The sequence below is a fragment of the Ornithodoros turicata genome, chromosome 10, assembly GCF_037126465.1.
Source record: "Ornithodoros turicata isolate Travis chromosome 10, ASM3712646v1, whole genome shotgun sequence".
Classification (NCBI taxonomy): Eukaryota; Metazoa; Arthropoda; class Arachnida; order Ixodida; family Argasidae; genus Ornithodoros; species Ornithodoros turicata.
This window is the reverse complement of record NC_088210.1, coordinates 25,468,169-25,489,584: the sequence shown is the minus strand read 5'-3', so window position 1 is coordinate 25,489,584 and position 21,416 is coordinate 25,468,169. Positions and strand designations below refer to the sequence as shown.

At 44.0% G+C, this 21,416-nt stretch overlaps 4 protein-coding genes across 6 annotated transcripts in view; 1 reads left to right on the top strand and 3 right to left on the bottom strand.

The window, feature by feature from the left end:
• Positions 1-11,139, bottom strand: part of LOC135371228 (mediator of RNA polymerase II transcription subunit 15-like) — a 33,977-nt gene extending 22,838 nt beyond the window's left edge. Inside the window, exons 1-3 of the mRNA XM_064605303.1 lie at positions 11,059-11,139; positions 8,932-9,019; positions 7,505-7,556 (exon numbers count right to left, since the gene is read on the bottom strand). Of these exons, the coding sequence (XP_064461373.1) occupies positions 7,505-7,556; positions 8,932-9,019; positions 11,059-11,129 (211 nt within the window). The 5' untranslated portion in view covers positions 11,130-11,139. The remainder of the gene's footprint in view (positions 1-7,504; positions 7,557-8,931; positions 9,020-11,058) is intronic.
• Positions 11,140-11,429: 290 nt separating this feature from the next.
• On the bottom strand, positions 11,430-13,054 carry LOC135370364 (elongation factor Tu, mitochondrial-like). The gene has a single exon (XM_064604097.1). The coding sequence runs from the start codon at positions 12,917-12,919 to the stop codon at positions 11,525-11,527; it is 1,395 nt and encodes a 464-aa protein (XP_064460167.1). The 5' UTR covers positions 12,920-13,054; the 3' UTR covers positions 11,430-11,524.
• A 178-nt stretch (positions 13,055-13,232) lies between these two features.
• On the top strand, positions 13,233-14,912 carry LOC135370363 (mitochondrial import inner membrane translocase subunit Tim22-like). The gene is made up of 4 exons (XM_064604096.1): positions 13,233-13,479; positions 13,548-13,741; positions 13,830-13,902; positions 14,738-14,912. The coding sequence occupies exons 1-4, from the start codon at positions 13,257-13,259 to the stop codon at positions 14,812-14,814; spliced, it is 567 nt and encodes a 188-aa protein (XP_064460166.1). The 5' UTR covers positions 13,233-13,256; the 3' UTR covers positions 14,815-14,912.
• A 1,558-nt stretch (positions 14,913-16,470) lies between these two features.
• The window catches only part of LOC135371225 (unconventional myosin IC-like), a 33,249-nt gene continuing 28,303 nt past the window's right edge, over positions 16,471-21,416 (bottom strand). For all 3 annotated transcript variants that reach the window (XM_064605299.1, XM_064605300.1, XM_064605298.1), the window contains exons 16-31: positions 20,955-21,082; positions 20,791-20,896; positions 20,115-20,349; positions 19,961-20,037; positions 19,820-19,888; positions 19,422-19,506; positions 19,266-19,320; positions 18,710-18,814; positions 18,516-18,599; positions 18,207-18,300; positions 18,062-18,132; positions 17,863-18,004; positions 17,294-17,364; positions 17,096-17,199; positions 16,933-17,032; positions 16,471-16,856 (exon numbers count right to left, since the gene is read on the bottom strand). In XM_064605299.1, the coding sequence (XP_064461369.1) occupies positions 16,836-16,856; positions 16,933-17,032; positions 17,096-17,199; positions 17,294-17,364; positions 17,863-18,004; positions 18,062-18,132; positions 18,207-18,300; positions 18,516-18,599; positions 18,710-18,814; positions 19,266-19,320; positions 19,422-19,506; positions 19,820-19,888; positions 19,961-20,037; positions 20,115-20,349; positions 20,791-20,896; positions 20,955-21,082 (1,547 nt within the window). In that variant the 3' untranslated portion in view covers positions 16,471-16,835. The remainder of the gene's footprint in view (positions 16,857-16,932; positions 17,033-17,095; positions 17,200-17,293; positions 17,365-17,862; positions 18,005-18,061; positions 18,133-18,206; positions 18,301-18,515; positions 18,600-18,709; positions 18,815-19,265; positions 19,321-19,421; positions 19,507-19,819; positions 19,889-19,960; positions 20,038-20,114; positions 20,350-20,790; positions 20,897-20,954; positions 21,083-21,416) is intronic.

Sequence of the window (21,416 nt, the reverse complement as noted above, 5' to 3'; positions counted from 1 at the left end):
CCCGTTCGGGAGCAGAAATCTGTAGCGACGGTGGCGAGCAAAACATAATCATTTACAAATCGCCAGGTTATTTTTGATCGGGGCCTGCGGCTCCGTGCTAAGACAGAACCAACTTTAAAGGTTCGTGTATTTCTAATTTGCAGTTTCTTCCTCTTGAACAGTAGTCTGGATCGATTCAAGCTTGTGAGACACTTTAGGGAATTTGCGAACGATTACGTGCACTGCTACTATTTGTTTAAAATATTCTTGCTAATTACACAGTGACGGTGTTCCGGAACGGTAAGTGAAGATTACGGACAAGATAAGGCGTGACGTACCGCATAACGGGAGAGACATGCATTTACAACTTCCAACGCATATGTGAGGACGCTAGAGGACCAGGTAAGGACAGCGAGTGGGAGGATTCTACGTCTATATACCTACATCTCTATAGTCATTGGCCAGTCCTGCTATACTAGAACACAAGGCTGACCGCCACTATACTGAACCAGGTAGAACCAAGCACCATATCTGGTGATCTTTCATGATAACTCCGTGTGACTCAGAAGGTAAAAATAAGCAAGAAACGCACAGGGCATTTTTAATCGCCTGTGAATGCTTCAGTATGCCGGGTAGTTCGTGAAACGCTGGTAATTCAATATTTGAATGCGGTACATGTGCGACAAAATTTTCTCGCTCAAGACATTAATTGTAGACATGATATATGGAAGTTGCCACGCGAACATAACTGTCAAAAAGCCTCGCAACGCACCACAATGATCACGCCAGGTGGCTTGCAAAGGCATATGCACCATACGGGGGACCACACCTCACACTACAAGCGGCTATCCCTTCCAAACCAAACAACGGGGCGTTTCCCACGTTCGTTTCGCATAGACTGCGAGACACTATATACAACCATAAATCAGGAATGAAACATGGACTACGGGCACAACATGCTGCCGTCAGCAGCACAGAAAGGACAAAAACAGGCCACGTTCGACGAGTACTCACACGTTGTGATGTAAAACATGACGTAACACGTAGTGGTCACGTGACAGTCACCACCAGAGTGCGAATTCACGCTGTAAGCAAGCTCGACTGGTGTAAGCGCAACAGCGAGCGGCCCCATCGCATTCCTCTTGCTCCTAACCTTCCTGAAGTTCGCATCATGGGACCAAACAACCGAATCATCGACTCAAACGCAAAAGCTAGCAGACGGCAGAACGGGACTCTTACAAATGCTGCAGTAAAAACATGGAACGAAAGGTACTGAACTAAATGCACCTTTGGAGAACGAAGAAGTGGAAGAAACAAATGAATAAACAAAAGTACGAAAAAAAAAAAAGAAGAAACTTATGAATCTTCCAAGTTGACGCAATCCATTCGGAAGTCTGTTCCGCAGCAGATCCTTCCCGTTGAAGCACGCGAGCGCAACACTGTTGTCCCCCAGAGCACGCGCGAGCGCCGATGTACACAGAAAACAGGGAGAGATGAAGCACGCGCTCTTCCCTCTTTCCAACGGCACGCGAGGAAAATCCCGATCCTCAGCGTCCCGCCGTCTGCAGGGAAAAGAAGGCTGCGCGGCTCTGCGCATGTCCCGATTCTCCGACCAACCAGTGGTCCCATCCCGCGCAACGTCACAAAAAGGGCGTGTCCCACGAGCGTGACGTCACCCGACGCGCGTGCGTGCCACGGACACCGTCATCAAATCCTCCTCCACGACAAAAAAGCTATAAAGCCAAATTGGAAAGGCTCCCGAAGAGGAAGAAGAAGGGGGGACGTGAACTAATAATGAAGCAACTGGGAAAACTTCTGCCACGCTCTCCACTTCCTGCACTTCTCCCCCTATTGTTTTTCGTCATTTGCATCCAAAAGTCAGCACACTTCTGTTGCTGCCGAACTTCGTGCTTTGCGAAATGCGATACGCAGTTCTGCTACTGCTTTTACTGCTCTTCTGGGAACTTCAAGCTTCTATGCACTGCAATATGTACACAAACCTGTAATATTGCATTTTGATTATTTGCTTCGTTGCAAGGTGCAGATGGTGACCCATACTACAGACAATAAGTCAAGAAGTATGTGATGTCTATAATGATGATGATGACTATGTCCGTCCTTTCTCATCACTGACCCTGTAGACTGATGCACACAGATGGCTCAGAAGAGAGGAAAAAACCGAAGTTTCTTTCTATCGGTCGACAATAGAGCAACGTCACATCCTGACATACACATCGTCTGCTATGCCCAGGCCTACATGATTACATCAGGCCTGAAAGCTACTAATAAAAAGCTGCGCCCACGACTACTTACTAGAACTAGATTATAATGTTCATGTCATATTCAACAACTCCTATGCAGAATCCTGCCAGGTAGGGTCGCTATACATCGACCCAAGGGATCTTCGTCGTGATTAAACAGTGAAAATTCGAATTATGAACCTGCAGGAGCGGACATAAAGCGGTAGCAGACGACATTTCGCAGCAGACGAGATAGCAGACGCTTATTTCGTAACACGATAATCAGTGGACCACTTTTGCAAGAACCCATGTCTCGTGAGACATGCACTGATTGCGCGAATATCCAAACTCAAGCTGGAGAACACAATATTATAGCAATTGAAGAAGCAATAAGATGTCAGATTACTAGCGCCACCGCTAGCCTCGAAACTGCAGCGCTGGAGATGGGTGCAAATCAGTACTGCAAATGACGTTGGCGCTCTCTACATGGCCTAAAAGGCTATTAAGCAGAGTGCGATCCTCTGCAGGACATTTTAAAAGTGTACCTCCCGCCACCCTGGCAATAGCGTGCTGCAGCTGTGCCTTCAAGTAAACGTCATATCTATTGAAATTCGAGGCAGAATGCTAATCCGAAGTAATTTAAATGCGAGCCGTCGGCCGGAGCGTTCTGCAACAGCGGATCATAACAACTTATGAGCATTAAACATATGATCCCGTTATTGTTAGAATTGAATTATTGAAAGCATGTTCTACAAACTGCTATTCTTTTTATCAATCTTAGACATATTATCACATTTTACTCTCATTGCCATTCAACGATGTTACCATGTAGCGAGCGCCGTTGCGGTGAGCACCTAAACTAAGTTTGGCACACGTTTGCTGTGGGGGAAATCGTGAAGCTTCCAGGCCTGGTGTAATGCATGGAGGCCTAGGCTCCGCTTTGGCGGCAGCCGTGCCTATCTAGGACGGGGCCTTGACGTACAATCTTCCGCATTGTATTTGTATTCCTCAATTTGGTGTTCCCCTCCTGCTGTGGAGAGAGTTAACTTTCGTTTCTCGCATTCTCTGCCGCTGTGGCGTCGCGTCTCCGCACCACGACCTACATATTATAGGGACCATGTAATACGGACCCCTTCCCAGCGCCGCGTTTTGAGGCTATAGTGGTGGCGCTAGTCATCGTCCCGGTTATTGCTTCCTCAATTTCTACCGTACTTTGTACTTTTGCTTGCCTTATTATTTTAGTACAAGCGGGAGATGTCCCACGAGAGATGCCTCTTTGTAAAGTTGATTAAAGTTGATAAGGTTGATTATGCCTCTTTATATAAAGTTGCGCTTGCACCAGTCGAGCTTGCTTACAGCGTGAACTCGCACTCTGGTGGTTCCTGTCACGTGACCACTGCGTGCTACGTCATGTTTTACATCACAACGTGTGAGTACTCGTCGAACGCGTTTTTATACGAGCTGTTGCTGTCGTCTGCTACGGTAGCCGTACGTCCGCTTCTGCGCGTTCAAAATTCAAATTCCCATTGCCCAATCATGACGAACATGTACATCTCGCGGCCCGATGAGCAGCGCCCCTAGCGGATCGTGCGAACGGGCTCCTTACAGTGGTTGCAGACTATGACACGGTCGCAATAATCTAGTAGGTCGTGCCCCGCACGAACTCTTCGCACCAAAGAAGCAGACGACAACTGCTCCACCAAAGAAGCAGACGACAACTGCTCCACCGGAAAACCATGCACTCGTACTTCCGTCGAGAGGGTTGTCGTCGCGTAAATCCAGCAATGTGCAGTCCAGATATGTGCTCCCCGCTAGCCCCGTGCGTCTAGGCGACTGCGAAATTCGCACTGGTGTTGTACCGGTACGGAAAGGCCGTCGAATTACGTACGTTTGCATCGGATGCCCAGCATGGTGTGTGCGCACGCGCAAATGTCCAAGCAGCGAAGGCAGCCTATCGACCACTTTGGAGCCACAGAGCATTACATACAATAAAACGCAGTGTAGTAAAAAAGAGGAAGCGCGAAGCTGAAAAGGTTAATATAGCGGTATAGCCTCCAGCCAATTTGCTTGCACGGCTTCTTCAACGATTGCGGTAATTATAACGGAAATTATAAACCGTACACTCCCGTATAAGTGCCGCTTGCAATGGAAGCTGCCGGCAAAAATACTAGGTTGGCAATGAGCGATGCGTCATGAATGAAAGCCAAACGTGAAAAAGAAAACTTTGCCGGTCTTTTTCTCTGATATTGATATCTGATATTGAAGCCGCTCAATCAATATGAATCCAACCTGCTGATCATAACCATAACGTATACCACGCGTGCAGTGTTTACTGTATAAAACATGGCAATACTAAAGAAGCTTAAATACAAGAAACACCCCCGTTGTTTCGATGCGTAGCCAATGCTCAACAAACCATCTCAGTGATCAGTGATACAACGGTTGAAACCGCGTCTCTCTTGCGAAAACTTTCTCTCTCCCCCTTTTTCTTTTTTTCATTCAATCTGAAAACTACACAGTAGTTTGCGAAAGGAAGAAACAATGAGGCGAAACACTGCACGTAAACCATCAAACTCGGAAGAGGAAAGAGAGAGAAACAAAAATGTTCCCTTTCACTTTCTCTATCTTTTTACTTCATCCCAAAACACGGAGTGTGCTAAAAAAAGAGAGAGAATAACTTTTTCCTCTTTCCCCTGAGATACCCCGCGTGATGTCGATGCTACGTCACCGCGCTCACCGACCAATGACAGCGGAGATCTTCGCCCTCTCCCACCCCCGCTCTCTGCCGCCTTCCCAACTTCCCTTTTCCTCGCCGCATCGACGATAAATTCTCCTTTCTAAAATAATTAAAGTCCCGGCTTGATGGCCTGCACAAATTCCTCCGTTGCAAAAAGAAAAAGAAAAAAAAGGCCACTTAGAAACGTACGCGCGTACCGTTCAATAGGCAAACGGGACACCACATGTCCAGGAAGGAACGCTGACATCACGCCTTGCGCTTCAACGGCAGGGAAACATTGCACACCAACCTAACGAACGGAATCTTCTTTCTCGCAACGAAAAACGGCACTGACGGACCTCATTTCGCCCGGAGGCCGGAATGTCCGCGAAGCGCGCGCGACAAAAACTAGTACCAATCGCGAATCGATATATCGGTGCTCTCCGCTGCAAACGATTCCGTCGTGTTTTTGACAACGCAGCAAACAATACAGCGTCGGATGCTTCAAAATCTGAGCTGGCGTCTTTCGAAAATAAAAATAAAATAAAAATAAATAAGTAAATAAAATCATAACATAAAATGAAGCTATGGTTCCGCTGCCTCGGAAATGCCTTCTTCGCATTCTGGGTATGGTTATAGGCGGAGCGAAATACACAGAAAGGTACACGAGTAGCAGCATTCCATTCGTTCACGTGCTTGCGCTTTGATTCGGGGAATGCGAACTTCAAAGTATCGAGTTGCAGAGATGGAACAGGAAAATGGTTCATAAATGTTTCATACTCCGGGGGTTCTCTATACCAGTTTACATGAATCGAAAGAAGCAGAAGAGTCTTCGAAAGGAAAATTTAATGGGAAATGTACACTTATTCGCTACTGTCATGAAAATCGGCAGTTCTACCATATGTTAGTGCGTGACTTTCAGTGTCGTCTGCAAAGGATAAAACAGCTCCTTTCATGGTGTGCGCAGTCTTCTTTCCCTTAGTAGCTCGAATTGTGTGAGAAAGAGGGAGATTCCAAATTTTGCTTTCTCCTCAGCCCTAAGGAGTTGTGAAAGAGTCCTTAAACTTTTGAATGCGGTACTTTAGAAAAAATGTGACGACTGGTCTCCGTGGGGAATAGAAAATCAAAGTCCAACACCCATACAATTCCGCCGTTCGGAAGTTATTACGCACGAAGAGCACAGCACCACAAGAGAGGTGCTCTCTCCTCCTGCGCTCACAAATAAAATGCGTATTATCGCGGAAACGTCGCACACGCCTTCAGGGAAAGGTGCGAAGTGTGCCTATTTCCCATAGTAACTGCCTGTTCATCTCGAGGAACATTTACCGTCTGGCGTCGCTTCCGGTCTTTCGAGCATTGTAAACGTTACTACAAAAACACCGTGCACCGAAGACATCGTTTTGCATATTTAATATATTCGGACAGCGCACCTAACCAAACCAAACCAAGAAACGCAGCGCCTGTAGAGGGTACTCTGCCGCGTCGCACCGGTGCAAACAGGAGAAGCCGACTTCAAGGCGCAATTCATTCGCGTATTTTCCTCGCCGTCTGCTCGGACAAGATGCAATGAGTAGCAGCTGAGGCTGCATAAATTTGGCATCTGATTATGGAGAGGGGACGACGCCATTGTCAAGGCGCTTGACACATCAGAACACGTTATGCGAGTAGGAAGCTTTCTGGACGACGAAATGGGTAGCTGAAGAAAAGGCTGGTAGACCACCGCACTTCAAAAGCACTAAACGTCTACGAGTACTAAAGTCAAAAGTACTCAAAAGTAGTACAGTATTGTGCACACGCAACCCCCTTCTTTCAGCCCTCATATCACAACTAAAATTTTAATATCATGAATGAACTGACAGCAGCACATTCCAAATCCTGCTTATTTCTCAACCGTTATGCGATTTGACATCATCTACTTGATTCAGCACTGCGCTGCTCTTATGCAATAGTTACGACCGCTTACGCAGCAAATTCGCTTCTAAACCACCCAGCAAAGAGACCCTTTGACGATACCTTCACAGCATCCAAACCGTGGCAACGCAGGAATAACAAGAATGCACGACAAAGTTGACACCATTATTTTTTAAATCACTGATCTGAACAGCATGTGACAAAAGTAGCATGTCCAAGTAGCTTTATGCAATGTATCCCTGCTGCAGCTTGTTGTTATAGCTTGTTAACTTGTTGCTACAAGTGCTACAACAATATAATTAACGTAACAACAAGGAACAAGCTTTCTAACCTTCTAAACAAACAATCACTGTCACCATTTCACTACCACAAAAAAATACCTCACACTCTTGCATATGCATCAAAACTTCACTTGCGATATGATCATGAACCCACACATGGTAGAAGCACTTGTAAACCCCGTAGTATCGCTAATTTCACACAAGAAATACAAAGATGAGACACATCATCACCTTTCCCCCCATGTCCACTGCTTCCAATAACAAGTACTGTTTGCTTTCAGTTTAAATGGTTGAATTCTGATTGCCTTGGCAGCAACCTTGTTTGTGACACATTCAAACAGTCGCAATCAGAAATCATGGTCGGAAATGCAACTCACTCATTTCGCGGACATGGATGATCAGCCTGGCGACGAACGAGAGATATTCATCCTGCGATAGGAAGATTGTAAGTGTTCCGAGCACAGACTGAGACGTGCACGGTAGCAATGGGAGAATAAATTTCTCTGGGACAAAAGGCTATGAATAACACTACACATTCAAAATGCCTGAACATAAAAAAAAAGTACAGGAATGCACATGCAACAAAGAAGATTGTAGGTGCTCCAAGTACGGACCAAAAGGTACACAGTGGCAATGGGAGAATAAATTTCCTTGGGGCAAAGAGGCCACGAATAACGTTACACATTAAAAACGCCTGAACAAACACTCCGAACTAGGCGAGCTAAAATATCCAAGAACAAACTGCTGGACTAAAAAAAATAATGCACAGGCATCTGTGGAAATGAACTCTCATTTAAATTCTGCTCGTAAACACCAGAATTACCAGCAAAATAGAGCAGAGAGACCTGTCTCTCCTTCACGTCCCTTCCTCACTCTAATGCTTATTCGCGCCTCCGATTCCTGCTTTGCCCATTCTTATCACTCTTTCTGAGATTTATGCACACCACAGTGTATGTCACATTCACATAACACATGTTCAAAACTTTTAATATTTGAAATATTTCCACTGACCGTCCATCCTCCATTATTCTTTGCAAGATATCAGACACACTCTAGAAACCCCCAGCTCATATGAGTGGTGCAAAGGTAGCACTAACTCAGCGTGTCTACTAAACTGTAGCCTTCAAATTCCCCGACTTTTTCACGTTTTCACTGACTATTTCAAGCAAATTCCCTGAACAAAACAAAAGGGAACTTGGTGCCTGCTGCTACGTTTTGATACAGATCCCTAATAAAACCGATCATTTATTGAGAAATTAGCAAGACTGCCCTGCTTTTCTGCCTGTGAGCTTGTCGTATTGCCAAACTGCTGCCCGCAGCAACGTTGATGCAGAGTGGCCACTCAACCATTCACCAGCACTCACGATTCACTGTGCATCATGACGTCATTTTTCTGCGATTTTCCCCCCCCGACTTCAGCTGCCGTTTTGGCAAATTCCCTGATGATCCCCTGACTCTTCCCATTCGCATCAAAATTCCCAGATAATTCCCTGTTTTCCAGGTTGGTAGACAACCTGTAACTGTACGGTTGCACCCCCAGTTGTAACTCACACATTTATGTTGCTTCTACCCTACGCTCGCGGTACCATTACTTATTTGTCCGGTTACAAATGGCTCTAAGTCAGGCTCCTATCTGGAAGCCTAAAATGTGGCTTTGTGCGGAAAGTACTCGGCAGTTCACAAGAAGTTGCCTTTTTTTCTTCACCTGCGGTCTTTACTTCTGTTTGGGCTTGCAGATCGTACCACATTTCTAGCGACGAATCTGAACAACTTTCAGTAGACCTAAGAACTGAGAAGTGCTTACTTTGGATCGGGCTTTCTGGAAAACGTGGTTTTCCATCTCTGCAGCACTTCTGAAAGTAGGATTTGACGCCTGCCGAATGGCTTCCTCGCTGAAAAGAGTAAAAAGCATTTTTGTAAGCGAAGAAACAGTTACCGCGACAACATCAACAAAGTGTTCTTGATATGCCATGTTTTGAAACATTAGAGTGACCATGAAGAAGAGGGACCTAAAAAATTTTGAGTTCTCGACGAAGAACTGTTCTGAAGAATGTAGATGGGTAGAAATCCAGCGAACCGGTAGAAGGTAGGAAGGGAGTTGCCTCAGGACAGAAGCCGCCGATATTTCGAACAGAGACTGTTCTTCTTCTGGGCTTCTACTGTTCTGAAGAATGACATTTATAAGATAGCGGCTGCCCGACACATCCTCTACAAGTGGCCTGACACCGCTTGCTCCCTCCAAGCCAGTCTGCCAATGGGGAAGATCCCTTGCTTCTGACGGCACGTCTATATTCTACGTCGCATCGGTCGCCCTTTTTGCGTCATGGTTTTTAGTTAATATTTCCGTTATTCTAAGCAATGTTTGGTTCATACTCCGCACGATGAATGCATTAGCACCCAAGAATGCATTACAGCTGCCTCAAAGGTTTGAAGATCTTTTCTCCGACCCTTTAAGCCAACTTTGCACTTGTCAGAGTTATCCATCAGTGCCCGATGGATACCCCTGTTCTCCAGGCCCAGTCATAACTGCTTTATTGTACTCATGCACTTATATTACACATATTTACGTCGGTATGGGTGAATGTTAATGAAGTTTTTAACCGTGTGGCACTGTGAGAATCAAAGGATTGATGCATAGTGACAGCCTTGCAGTTTCTCTGTCATTTCACTATGCTTATTATGTGTCCAGTGTGCTCCGGTAAATCATTTTAATGTCTCTGAAACACGTTTAAAACTTGCTCGAAAAATTACTTTGGAAAGCACCACCATCATACCCTCGAATGAAAGATACTGAACATAAAAGCCCTGCTTGTAAGATATGTGAAGGGCAGAGCCGTTCCGATGGGGGGAGGTTGGTTTTGAGTATGAAGTGGGAATGAAGAGAATTTGAATTTACTATCTCAGCAGTGCAAACAAGCGTTTTCTTCTCTTTGTGTACAGAGCTTCTTGCAGCAGCGCGGGAAGGGGGGTGATTCACGTTTACCTTGCCACGGGCGCAAACCGGCTGTGGTGAAAGACTTTGGAACAGCAAAAATGAGTTTCGTTTGGGCTCTGAAACACTTTGAGGTACCAGAACTCGAGGCATCATTAGGCGACGTTTCCCTCCGTGGTGTAGCCATGGGGGATGTTCCAGGGTTCAACCCACAGAAATCGTACCTTTGTAGTACAATTGGGAGAGGGTAAACTATGTGAAATCCTCCTCCTCCTCTATGCAAAGTTCCCACAAAACTCCTCCCGAAATATTTTTCTGGCTACGTTACTGGTTTCCCCGTCGCGTACCAAACAATTTATTTGAAATTGGAATATTAGTAAGCACCCCTATCTGACGAACCGATATGTTCATTATTTAAATGGCTGCATATATTACTTGTACTGCAACAAATGGATTGACGACAATGCCTAAAGAGTTCCCCGTGTCTCCATTTGGATGGTTTATTTGAAACATCAAGGCTTCATGGGCAGGACACCATTTACGGTTGTATGCTAGCGGCGTCCGTGTAATAGATGACTACAATGTTTCGTTATTAATTGTATATTTCTGACCGAGTACGGAAAAGTTCAAGAACTAAAGTCTACAACTGTTCGAATTCAGCGCGCACTGCGTGTGCCTGAGGAAACGCAGCCCCACAGATGATATGTGCATGAGCAAGTGATGTCCTCGAATTGTGCATTGAAGTGCCTGTTTATGCTTTTGTTTATGCAACACAATCATTTATTTGCTCTGGCACTTATATAAAGAAAGCACGGTCCACTGGTGAAATCTCTCGCTTATAAAAACATTTTTTTGTGCCGGAAAAAACCGCGGGTTAGTCCGCTGGCGTTCAGTCTAAACTCCGCTCAAAGTACGCATTGATCGACACTACATTTCATACGTAACTTTTAATTGGTGACGGGTGGTCCTTTCGGACACCCGCGGTAATGACTTACTTACATTTTACTCTGAACATTCTGGCGAAAAGGCTGCGTACGCCAAGACTGGTCCCCTTGAACGCCGTCAGCCATGGCGTCTATCCCGCTCCTCAATGGCGCCCTCTATAAAAGTGCACATTTCCCGCCCGACCATTGACAGCGACCTTCGTTTGTAGGAAAAGAAACTCAGACGTTTCGTTTCCAGACAGTAAACTCGAGTTTATTATGATATCGGTTTGATTCTGTAACATAAATTTATTTCTTGCCTTGTTCAAGACTTCAAGACCAATGCTACTCCTGTTTATCGCTCAGACCACTTGCTGTTTTCATGCAACTGTAGAGAGATATACATTTCAACCCTAGCAACTACAGCTTTACAGACCCGATGTCACATTACAATGGCAAAGAAAACAAACTTTATTTCGCTGTAATTATAAATCTAAAACAAATCTATGCATGTCCCTGTGATGCAAAACATTCAAAATTTTTCACTTTTGCTGTGCCTTTTGCTGCGCCTCTTTCTCCTTCTTCTTCGCAGACTTCCCCAGGTCCATCCTTTCCTCGACGGTGAGGTTCTGAAGCACTTTTGTGATCACGCCAGTGCCAGCCGTCTTGCTTCCATCTCTAATCGTGAACCGCTGACCTTGTTCAAGCACCATGGGCTTGATCAGCTTCACATTTAGCTTAGCATCTTCTCCAGGCATGATCATGTCCTTGTCTAGCACGGTAATCCTCGTATTACAGTCCCATGTCTTATAGTACATTTGTGGCTGGTAGTTCTTCAGGATCGGCTTCTCTCGACCCCCTTCTTCTTTCTTTAGCACATAGATCTGTGCCTCGAAATGATCGTACTGTGTCATTGTGCCCGGCTTGGCCAACATCATTCCTCGACGAAGTTCGTCCCTTTTGATGCCTCTAATCAGCGCACCGAGCTGATCTCCTGCTTGAGCATCCTCGAGGGTCTTGTGGAAAGTCTCGATGCCCGTGATTGTCGTCTTGATTTGCTTGTTGTAGCCCATAATCTCGCATTCCATACCCTTCTTCAGGACCCCACGTTCCAAGCGCCCGGTCACAACTGTTCCACGTCCCGGAATGGAATAGACACTTTCGATGGGGAGCAGGAACGGCTTGTCCAGGTCACGGACTGGATCTGGGATGTGCTGGTCGACCGTTTCCAAGAGTTTCAAGATCGCTTCTTTGCCAATGCTTGGCTCTTTGTTTTCCAGTGCACACAGGGCAGAGCCAGTTATGATGGGGACTTCGTCCCCCTTGTAGCCATGCTCTGTGAGGAGCTCACGCAGTTCAATTTCAACCAATTCTAACATCTCCTTGTCTGCTGCGTCAGCCTTGTTCAAGAACACAACTATGTGTTCTATCCCGATCTGTTTGGCGAGCAAAAGGTGCTCTCTCGTTTGAGGCATCGCACCATCTGTGGCGGCGACAACCAGGATGGCCCCGTCCATCTGAGATGTACCGGTGATCATGTTTTTAATGTAATCCGCGTGGCCGGGGCAATCTGTGTGGCTGTAGTGTCTGTTTCGTGTTGAGTACTCTACGTGGGCGACGTTAATCGTGATACCACGGGCCTGTTCTTCGGGTGCATTGTCGATTTCTTCGTACTTCTTCATAGCAGCCAGCTTCTCTTCGGCCAGTACTTTAGTTATGGCAGCCGTGAGCGTGGTCTTACCGTGATCAACGTGCCCTATGGTGCCAATGTTGCAGTGAGGCTTTTCACGCTGAAAAACCTTTTTCGCCATCGGCGATGGCGCCGCAAAATTGCACTTTTGCAGCCACAACCTCGACGCACCATTTTGCTTGTGAACAAGTACCTTCAAGGAGTAATGAGCGCCGTTAACTACTCGTCCAAGTATGCACGTGGCCATAGTGCGTACTTCGCGGGCACTTTACTCCACAATGTGTTATATTAGCGAGTGAAACTTTATATTAAAGCAACGCACGTTGAACCAACACAAAACGCACGAGCAGCGCCGGTCAGACTCATGAAACGGAAGTCGAGGAAAAAGGCGGAAGGCGGAAGTGCGTAACATAAAAACACTACAAATGAGATAATTTAACATTTACGTTCTAATTAATGAATTATACTTTATATTTTAGTTATTCATATAATTATACTTGATTTTAATTTTGCTAAATATATTTGCCATATTCATGACCGTATCATAGCAACGAGCGACTCGATGTTTCTGTTCCGTTTCCAAAATGTCGTCGGATCCGCACATGAGTTCAGAGCATGGGCAAGTTCCCCGCGAAGTGAACTTTTCCGAACTTACAAATTTGTTAATTGGCCCTAACAAGAGAGTTCGAGAGAATGTTATATTCCCAAGGGGAATATTTCCACATAAAATTAAGACGAAAGATGAGCTACGAGTAGAAGCTGCCTTCGAAAGCTGTGCTTTCAAGACCGTCTTGAGCTGCGTGTTAGGTAATGTAACATGTAATGCAGTGATGTTTGAGTCATTCTGACTACGAGATCCTGGGTCTTACTTTCAGGTGGTGCGTTCGGGGGAGCCATAGGACTTTTCTCTGCGAGTGTTGATCCAAATATCACTGGAGGCGGAGTAGATCCGGCTAAAATGACCGTGCGGCAAGTTTTTGCCGATATGAAAGCAAAAACAGCGTCATACGCAAAGAATTTTGCAATCGTTGGAGCTATGTTCGCCGCAATTGAGTGCACAATTGAAAGTGTACGTCTGATTACTGTTTCAAGTCCATGTGATTCATATTGTTTTCCAGTAAAGTCATGCAATACATTACACGCCTGATACATTACAGCACAGAGCGAAATCAGACTGGAAAAATGGAACCATGGCTGGAGCACTTACTGGTGGGCTCATCGGATTCAGAGGTCTGTATATCAATCAATCAATCTCACTTTTCATGCACACAACCAAGACGTCAAGGCCCTCGACTACATTCGCAATATCAAGCACAGATTGCATAGTATCAACATACGTGTAAACCTAATCTTTTTATGTTTGTCTGCCGGTTTAGTACGTATATAAAAAAATATAGTTTATCGATAACTTGGGAGAACTTAACTGATCTAGTTTTATATGAAGTATATTTTCCCATGGGTTTTGTATGCTAGGTTCGAGCTGAACAACGAGCTCCGAGAGAGTTCATACTCAAAGGATACTCTGCTGCAGTGTAAAAGGTACAAATATCCCCCCCAAATAACTTGATATAAAACTAATAAATAATTTATTGATTTATTTATTAATTAATAAAAATAATTTAGAAAACCTATAAACTTATACTTACTTAAACTTATATACACTTCTAAAACTTGTATTTAAAAAAAAACTACGCACTACGACAAAGAACCCCCCCCCCCCCCCCCCCCGACACACACACACACCAAGGGTCTGGATCCGCCCCTGCTTCTCTTTATGTGAGTATGTTGTTCCACGATCTTCGGTTTTTGCCCAAATTTCGGATATAAGCTCAGTTGTAAAAGAATACGAAATAGAAAACTCCACTTTCTTGAGAAATAATGATCCCCTAAACGGATCCTTCAAAAGTGTCAAAAAAATAAACTCTGAAAACCTGGAACCCTAGTTATAGTCGATGGCTCTAGAATGTCTCGTTAAACAAGGGCCATCTTGAGCTGCGCTCTCCCATACACTACCCAAAGCAAAACAAAACATGACCTTATATTGTAACTTGTTTCTTACACGCAGCCGGACTCAAGCCAGGGCTACTAGGAGCAGCGGGCTTTGCTGCATTTTCTACAATTATAGACTACTACCTCAGATAGAAGTAATAAATACTAGGCATCTCAAATATAGATTTGTCTGCACTGTACATAACAGCGTGTTTAAAATAAATATCGCGCATAATCTGCGCATATTTTGAGAGGAATCTTGTTTCTTCTCCTTTTGCACTCATACCATGACAATGATCTGTTGACCTGCACAGGACCACAAAATTCAGCAGCAGCTTCCAAGCTTATTTGGGCTGCTCACACACATCTTACTCTACGTACCATCCTGCGACAAGATTGACTGATAAGAAAAAGAAAAGTACAAGGGACAGCATCATCATAAACTAGTTGGTGCATCACTCAGCTCCAGTGATTTTGTTTAAGCAGCTTCATGCAACTACACTCCTAAAAGTGATGAAACCCCCAGCACTGGGCCTGAAAGGGTGACGAGACGAGGAATGACACACAACTGCTGCTCTGCTTTTAGCAATATACGACCAATTAACCTTGTCTATACAACTGCATCTCCTATGTTTTACAGTATAATACCAAAATTGATCTGGTAATCGTAAAGTAAAATCACATCACTACAAACGGCGAAGAAGGTCACCAGCCCATATTGAATACGGGTAACTGTTATTGCTATTATGAAATGATGAGAGTTTTCTTTTCTCTCCAAGTGTACTATTCATTGTAATAGGTGTCCTGACTACCGCATGAAAGCATGGGAAGTCACTGGAAAGGTTTGCCAGCTGCAGGACACGAACCCACATCTTCTGGATTACCGGGCTTTGCCAGGGTTAACCTTTTCAGTGACTTCCTTCTTTCATCATTAATCTCTTAAGCACTTGAGGCTTTGTATGTATTTGTCCCTTCTATGTGTTCCAGCCTCAGAAAATCAATTGCTATCGTAACATGATATCCATCACTCTCTCATTCCCGTCCGCATAACTCATTTTGCGAACAGAGGTCTATTCAGCAGACTCCACGACATAGCACCAGGATGCAAGTCTATGCTTTTTTACTCTTTTAGTTTAGCATTAATATTGTTTACTACTCTAGCATCAGACTTTCAAAGGATGTCTAGTTATGCCCATCTAGACTACTGGACCCAGTACATCAGCAGGACACTGTAGAGGGAGAAGACATAGAATATTTTAAATCCTGGGAGATGTAGGGATGTACTTGTGTAATGTGTACTATGTGTGCCTTCGAAGCAACACACAAAGTGGACTGCATTACAGAACTGAAAGGTCTGTTGACTTGCATCTCCGTAACGTGCATTCCATTACTAGAAACAGTAACAGCAGTGTTACGGAAACGAAATAGAAAGGCTGGTATCAGATACAGAAAATGGAAAATTTGCTGTAGCGAGTACTGAAACGATAGTGAAAATAAGTCTGGTACTCTTCCCTTATTATGGACCTTCCCACAAATATAGTTGTGGATAGGAATATATGCTACACCATGTTTCATAAAGCTGTGCACAAATATGGCACATTGTTGTCTACTTGACAGTATGCCACTGCACTTCTGAACATGTGTGGCACATAGGGTGTTGCCAACTCCTTCACTGCAGTACCACTGTTAGATGAAAATGTACACGTTTGGACTGCTGGAGACACAGAAATGTGCACATGGACACTGATTTTTTTTTCCTTTTTTTCTTCTTTCTTGGCAAACGCAGAAATAGATTTTGACTACGCAGTATACCTTTAAGTGTATACCTCCGGTATCAGTTTTATTGAAAAATGACTGAAAAAAAAAGCATTTAATCAATATATATCACAGGTCTCAGACACTTGTGCTGTAGAAGTGTAGCATATAAATCTCAAGCATTTTTTTTTATATCAAAATGAAAATGGCACTCATGGGTGAGGCAGCTGAGACAAGGCACTTTGTACACAGGTTTTTTTTTCAAAACAGGCAGGAACTGAAACTTTGCTTTCAGTGTTCCATTTGTCTGTCTTGATGGCTCTGGCAAACATGTCACTGCAATGGCCTTCCATTGGCATACTATAGTATCAATGTCTATATGTACTGTGGTCTTCTGCAAGACGTAGCAAAGTGCAGTCTTATGGTGATGTTGGGGAAACCTGGGAAGAGAACAAATTGAGCGTGTTAATGAGGTCAGTGTGGCCGCAGTTGCAATTTCAAGATAAATTTTCGTACCACTATCAAGTGGCCGTTCTTGCCCTTGGAAATCTCCGGCTTGGCACCCTGGCTGAAGTCGATCATTCCTTCCTTACCACCACTGAGACGGTGGCGAACACTGTGGTTAAGGTAGCGTCAGTACAGTTTAAATAAATGAAGCGTATCGGAATGCGCTACGTACGAATTGCTCAGTTCTATAAGCACGAGGCTCCTCTGGCCAAAGGCTGTTGTTATCTTCGAAACAGCTTCAATAAGGTGTGCACGTGTATCCAGTATTAAGTCACCCTGGAAACAAGCAAATCAGGTGAAGCTAAAATGAGAAGAAAATAAAAAAAATGCCTATTGGCATGCAGATCAACAATGAAAGGTGGGTGTAAACCTTGTCTTTCTTCATCTCTTGAGGTATCCTTAGAAGGAGAAGACCATCTGTTAGACTGCTCACTGTGATACCTAACGAAAAAATTAAAGAAAAAATGAGGGAAACAAAGTTGACTGCGACTAACTTGACAACTATAAGATCATGCTGCTATGCTGTGTCCATTGTTTTCCAGCATTTCTGCAGAAAAAAAAAAAAAAAAACGCAGCAGCGAATGCCAACACGTATTGTCACACCATCGTTTCCTGCTAGGTATGTCGTTTAATGTAGCATGCAAGCATGCAAATCTATAAGTTGCTTAGTCGCCAGTGTGTTTCCCTGGCAAGTTTGTTTCCCGTGTTTTTTGTGTTTCACACCAAGTGACGATGATGCAGATTCAGGGGCATATGGGTTTTACCGGACCTATCCCTAAACACAAATCTGCTTCTATTTCACATCCGGGTGCGTTGCATTAATGAAACAAGCTATGTATACAGGATATGATCCACTGCAAAAAGAGGTAGGTCAATCTACGGCACATAGTTTACAGTATATGCATCAGCAGCAAAGCAAGACCATTATTGTGCATCTACCCTCAATAGATTTCAGAGGAATGCGGTGCTTGGATTTGAAGTCCTTCCGGTCGACCAGATATAGCGCAGCATCTGTGAGTATGAGGACTCTCTCTCGGGGTTTGTAGCCATGTCGGTCGTACTTGACTACTGGCAAGCAGTACTGCAAGAAGAAATAGTATGCAGAAAAGTATGCGGGTAGAATTATTGTTAGACTCACCAGTGTCTTCTCCCCTTGATGCTTCACAGACTTTTCAAACATCGTGGTCCTCCGAAGATCGTCCTCTTGGTCTACGGTAAAGTCAGCGGTAGTGTATGACGACACCAAAGGAAATTTACACGATCTGCAAAAAGCAGGTACTCACTTAGCCTGTTCTCAGAAAACACGGAGGGTAGCGACGCTTGGTAGCTCTGCTTTTTGCCACTGAAGATGGCTTCCGCTTCTACTTTCCAGTCCATCTAGAATTTAGATAAAAGAGGATCCACTTAGTACTATACCGGGACTGCTAACAGCTGTGGTACTTGAAAAATACGGTCACTGCTACCTTAACCGCTGTTCCCATTCGAAGTGCTCTCTCAAATAAAAAAATAAATAAGTAAAATGAAAAAATAAAATAAAAATAAAGAAATTTAAAAAAATCTAAGTACTTTTCGCAGGGAAGCAAGTAATTTACCAATGCCTTCCGTTGCGGAGAGATGCTCTTGCAGTACTTTCGGACGAGCCATGTCCGATGGAGGTCGTGCAGCAACTCCGACGCCTGGGTGGAGTATTACGACAAGTTATACGAATATCAAAACACTGCACGTCGGAACACCTCCCTATAGTCAAGTGAAACTTAAGAAGTGCTACTATGCTGGTATATCTCACCTTCTTGCAGACAATAGGAGCTGGAGGCCATGAGTGATCCAGGACGCTCTTCGGAAGGTTTGCAGCGAGCCTTTTCAGGTACTCCACCTTCACTTGGCGAACAAACTAAAAGAGTACAGTGTTTTTATTTTTTGCACAGAAGTAGAGTTGTAAAACCTCTATATAGTGAACCTGCATGACGTGAAGATACGGTTCCATGTTTTGATATAATGAAGATGCTTATCAATCCGACCAACTTCACTATAAAGCAGATCTACTGAAACGGGTGCACCCTTTTTTCAACCCAAAACATTCAGTCAGATTGATTTACAAGAATCCTCTATACAATTATTGCACATATTAATGCCCAATAAGTTTTTGGTTTTTCTGAAATCTTGCAAAATTTTTTGTGGTTTTCCACACACAAAAACTTCTGGCTCCTGTCATTGTGCTTGCAGACGATTAGGAAACATTAAACAACATACGCTTCTCAAACAAACGTTAGAACCAAGAAAACAATCGCTGTATGTGCATCATATGTGTGGTTTTCACGAGCCCAGCTGAAAAGTTTACTTACCCTGGCGTTGACATCGTTTTCAGGTTCGTTTCTGGTCATGAAGCCCAAGATGAACCTGCAATGTAATTTGGAGCAATGTTCTTTCTACATGTTCTCACTGCATGCTCACAACACACTGCACTGGAAACTGCTTAGAGAGACTTGATGCAAGCTCACCTCCTTATAACTTTTACGGCATTCCTTCGCCTCTCAAGCAGCTGCCTTGCTAGGTATCGTCGCCACATGCTTTCGATTATGATGGCTGCAGAGAAAGGTGTACAATATAGTTAAAATATAACTCCCAAAGAAATGGTCAATACATTGTTCATAGCATATTACGGAAACTTCTTTGCAGTAGGCAATCAGTTTTCTGTTTGCCTTTTGTATCGTGAATGCACCGCATTTTTATTATATAGTTTTTATAGTAAATGAATATATATTTAACAAACTTTTTCAACTATGCTGATGCCGACTATAAATAGGCCTTTACAATTTGCAGTTTTATGTGCTTTTCCCAAAATGGATGGAGGGGTTAAAAACCTGATTTCAAAATGAGGTTCAAATACAGTACCAACCTGCTTTCCTCATCTGTAGGTACTTTTTCCTTGCAGCAAAACATCGGTACCTTGTCTGAATGATTGTGGCTAAAATAAGATATAAAAATATAAAAAAATCGCAAAGGTGGAAACTTCAGCAAGCTTATAGATCATGCTCACCGAGGTAGTGCTTCCTCTGCTGGAAAGCATCCTCTGTTTCGAACAGCGTTCGTGGATACCTGATGAACAGCTTGGTCCTGGAATGAATTAAGTATGGGGTGTTCCCAATTTGCTCTATATTGCGCTAGACGTGGAATGGTGTAATGCGACTCACTTTCCCATGCTGTACTCCTCCTCCTGATACTGCAAATGCTTTACGAGCTCAGCTACACCAGACTTGGCGTCGTCTCCACGAAAGTGCGGCCACGTAGATGGGCAGAGACACTTGTACCGCTGCAGGAAGATGTCATAGCGGCGGCGGTAGGCAAACCCTGCTCGGCGGACTCTTAGGTTTTCCATCAAGCCCAGATACTGTACTTGATGGCCTACTACTTTTTCGTCAAACCTGGCTGAAGTTCGAGCACAATAAACAATGTTTTTGTGCAATCTGGGCTTCCACTTGCATTTCAGCAATGCATTAAAAAGCTCCGGCACTCTTTCTGTGTTTCGATTCTCTAGGTCTGAAACACTCACACAAATTTCTGAAGTGATTTGTATGATGTCTCTATGACTTCCCTATGACGTCACTGTGACGTCCCTATGACTTAAACGCTGCTTACAGCATCGCACTGCACTAAAAGCAATCTCTGTCTCTCACTGTAGTTTTGAAAAAGGTGCATTGTAGTGCAGAACTTATAAAATTTCTGGGAATCTTACAAGACTCTATAGCTGTATTACCCTGGCTTTAGAGCCACATTACTTACAAGTGCTTGCAGAGAGGTATTTGCTGCAACATGTGTACACACTGCATAATCAGATACAACAGGAATGGATGCAGTACTTGTCCTCACCAGCTTGTTTGAAGTCATTTGGCTTGATACATCGGACATACCAGGGCTCCTTTGACATAAGTATTTCCATTAGTTCTTGAAGGCTCTGTTTGAACTGAGTTGCAGCCTGAAAAATTTCTTTGAATGAAACGGGTGAAACCCTGTTGGTATGACATTATATGTACCGTTGGCGGTCTCTTCTTGCTCAGGAGTTCTGACTCAGGAAAGGTATCTTTGACAATGGAGTTCTTAGCACCAGCCATTGCTTTTTTTAGGTCTCTGTACAGCAGGTCATTATTCTTGTCGATGAAGCCTATTGCAAAATAAGAACGAAGTGGAATATAGCACTGTAAGATACCTTATGATGCATTGCATTGCACTGCATTGCATTGCACAGTGTGCTCGTCTGAAATTACACAAAGGGCTCAAATCCAGAGACTCGTGATTAGTATATTCTAAACGCAAACTAACTGGAACCATTACCTGTGCCTTCATGTGAAATTATGTAAACCTATTTGGCAAAGTTCTGTGTAACTGGTGGAGGGAACAAATCTCTTGCTTTCTCATATAACAAAGAAATGTGTTGCAAGTTCTGCTCACTATGCATGTGCTATGGAAATTACAGATTGCATAATTGTCGTGACACA